This window comes from Phaethon lepturus, unplaced genomic scaffold, assembly GCF_000687285.1.
Source record: "Phaethon lepturus isolate BGI_N335 unplaced genomic scaffold, ASM68728v1 scaffold43764, whole genome shotgun sequence".
Taxonomy (NCBI): domain Eukaryota; kingdom Metazoa; phylum Chordata; class Aves; order Phaethontiformes; family Phaethontidae; genus Phaethon; species Phaethon lepturus.
The window spans coordinates 3,894-6,341 of record NW_010537850.1 but is presented as its reverse complement, the minus strand read 5'-3'; the positions used below and the strand labels follow the sequence as shown (position 1 = coordinate 6,341).

Sequence of the window (2,448 nt, the reverse complement as noted above, 5' to 3'; positions counted from 1 at the left end):
GTGGTATAAGGGCCGGTGACCTGCAAGTCTGAGAAGGAGAGATCGCTGCCGCTGGAGACGGGGGTGAGGCCTGGGGTGCCCAGGTCACAGTCTGAGAGGTGGAGCGGGGAGTTGCTGAAGGCACCCAGGGTGTCAAGGCTGAAGCTGTCGTCTTTCATTTCCTCCCATATGTTACCTTTAAAAGATTAAATTCTGGTCACGGCAACGCATCCAACCCGCCCGGGCCCTGTGCGTAGGGGCCAGCCCATAACTAAGGGGCTTCACCCGCTGCTTGGGACCGGTGCCGCTTGCGGCTGGTGCCGTTTGCGGTGCGAAGGCAGTAAGTGTGTCTGTTCCCCCCGAACCCTCTGGTTCCAGCAAGAGCGCAGACCTTTCCGGGCAGCATCTCTCTACCCCATGCTAACCAGAAACCCAGGGGCCATGTGAGGCATCGCTGTGAGCCAGGGGAGTTCTCCTTTGGCAGAAGGGGAAAACCAAGGCGCAAGCGGAGCTGAGGTTTCCCGTGGGCAGAGAGATGTGGTGTCCCAGATCCAGCCAGCTGGACGTCCCTGCCTGCACCCGAACCGTGAAGGCGGTTAGATGTCCCGCCTAACCCGGGGCAGAAACGCACCGAGGAGGGCCGGGGAAGCTGCGCTGCAGAGGCCAGCACCCAGCACAAGTTTTTAGCTCAGCTGCATCCCACCTTGGAGCACCCTGGTTATATATTCAGTGACTACATAGCCACGTAAAGCGTCCCCTCCCCTACCCCAGCTTCCTTCTCCCATACCTTGCAACGCAAAATCCATAATGCTTGGGTCAAGAGCATCCACCTCCGTGCTCATGTCTGCTGTCACGTTCAGGAAGTCCGGAGGCGCGCGTCCCATGGGGTGGTGGGGAAGGGGGCTGTGGCTCATGTCAGGCAGAGTATGGAGAGGAGGTGTTTGCGCAGGCGCTGGTGAGTCCGGGGCGATGCGTGCCTGGGTCTGGATCTGGTGATGCAGAGGGATGGACTGCAGCGAGAGCGTCATGATCGGCTGGGGCTGCAGCTGGGAGATGGAGATCCGGCCTTGGGCTGTGGCCACGTGGTTGAGGGTAGAGACCTCAGACTCTGCCTGTTTGCTGGGCCGCCTGCAGTTCTCAGGTCTGTCAGTGATCAGCTTGTCGAGCTCCTCTGCACGAGCGATACCCGTGCCCAGGGAAGAAAAGAGACAGTTTAACCCGTTTGTTTAAGCAGGGCCCGGCCAAAGCATTTCACAAGCGAGCACAGCCACACGCTTTTGCCATAAAACTGACCAGGCAGTGCCTGTCATCATGCCTGTCATCGTGCAGGATGCGGCATGGAAGGCAGGCTTTGACTGTGCAGAGAGCGAAGAAATGCCCTCTGCCTCCCTGCCCGTAGCCCTGACCTAATCGACTTCCACGGCTACCCCTAACTGAGCTAAAGACAGGATCACATGAGACGTACGCAGAGCAACCAAGCCACCACCGACAGCAGCTGCAGAACTAAGCATCCTCAGAAGGTCTCCTGCTCATAGGGATACTGCGAATTCTGCTTGTATCTCAAGATTCATGCAAGAGACCCCTGACGTTCAATGGCACTTTTGTTTTTAAGCAAAGGAGAAGGTAGTTTATCATTGATTGTGTGTTACAGATTTTGCAGCAAAACAACTCTGGTTGATTTTGCCAATATTGAGCTCCTGAAAGCTTCAAAACCACGTGTCTCTATAAATAAGAATGAGAAAGTCTTAGTAAAGGGAGAGTTTTGCAGAGGAGCAGGCAAAAAAACGTGACACTATAAATACTAACAGTGGAGGCAGCATGACTCCTCAGAAGGCCTTGGATGTGCTAGGTAAGGTTAGCGTGGGGGAAAAAGACAATCCGTTTTGGAGCTGGGGGCTGATTTGCACTGAAAATAGCCGTCGTTCAGTTACCTCCTCCTGCTGCAGTGCATCGCCCTGTCATGCAGCCTCGGGGCAGCAGCCCTGGCTTCCTTCGGCGCAGAGCACGGGGTGTTTCAGCCGAGCAGCTCGGAGACGGCGGCCGTTGCAAGGCGTGAGCGCTCTGCACTAGCCAGCTCTGTCCATATAACTTATTTCTTAAGGTTCATGCATTCCTGGCCAAGTGGCCATTTTTCGCCCTTGCCTCTCATACACGTAGCAAAAGCCTCATATTAGCCCTACCTGGGTTAGCCATGCTCCTGTGAATAGCAGCTAGGTCCTTCCGCTTCCACTTCTGCATCTCCTCTTCCATCTTGTCGATCTTGGCAGGATTGAGAGCCCACAGGCACCCTTTGCGAGAGGTGCCACTCATCTTGTTCTCCACCTTCTCAAAACACTTATTCAGAGACAGGTTGTGGCGCACGGAGTTCTTCCAGCCGTCAGGGGCTGTCTGAAAGATGCAGGAGGATGTTAGTGAAAGAAGCCATGGACGAAGTATTTGTGATGTTCTACTTCCGCCCTTCAGGTGGAC

General features: G+C 55.4%; 1 protein-coding gene across 1 annotated transcript in view; it reads right to left on the bottom strand.

The window, feature by feature from the left end:
• Positions 1-2,448, bottom strand: part of FOXN4 (forkhead box N4) — a 6,381-nt gene that overhangs the window by 111 nt on the left and 3,822 nt on the right. Inside the window, exons 7-9 of the mRNA XM_010286609.1 lie at positions 2,160-2,374; positions 767-1,150; positions 1-175 (exon numbers count right to left, since the gene is read on the bottom strand). The exon at positions 1-175 is cut by the window's left edge and continues 2 nt beyond it. Coding sequence (XP_010284911.1) covers positions 1-175; positions 767-1,150; positions 2,160-2,374 — 774 coding nt within the window. The remainder of the gene's footprint in view (positions 176-766; positions 1,151-2,159; positions 2,375-2,448) is intronic.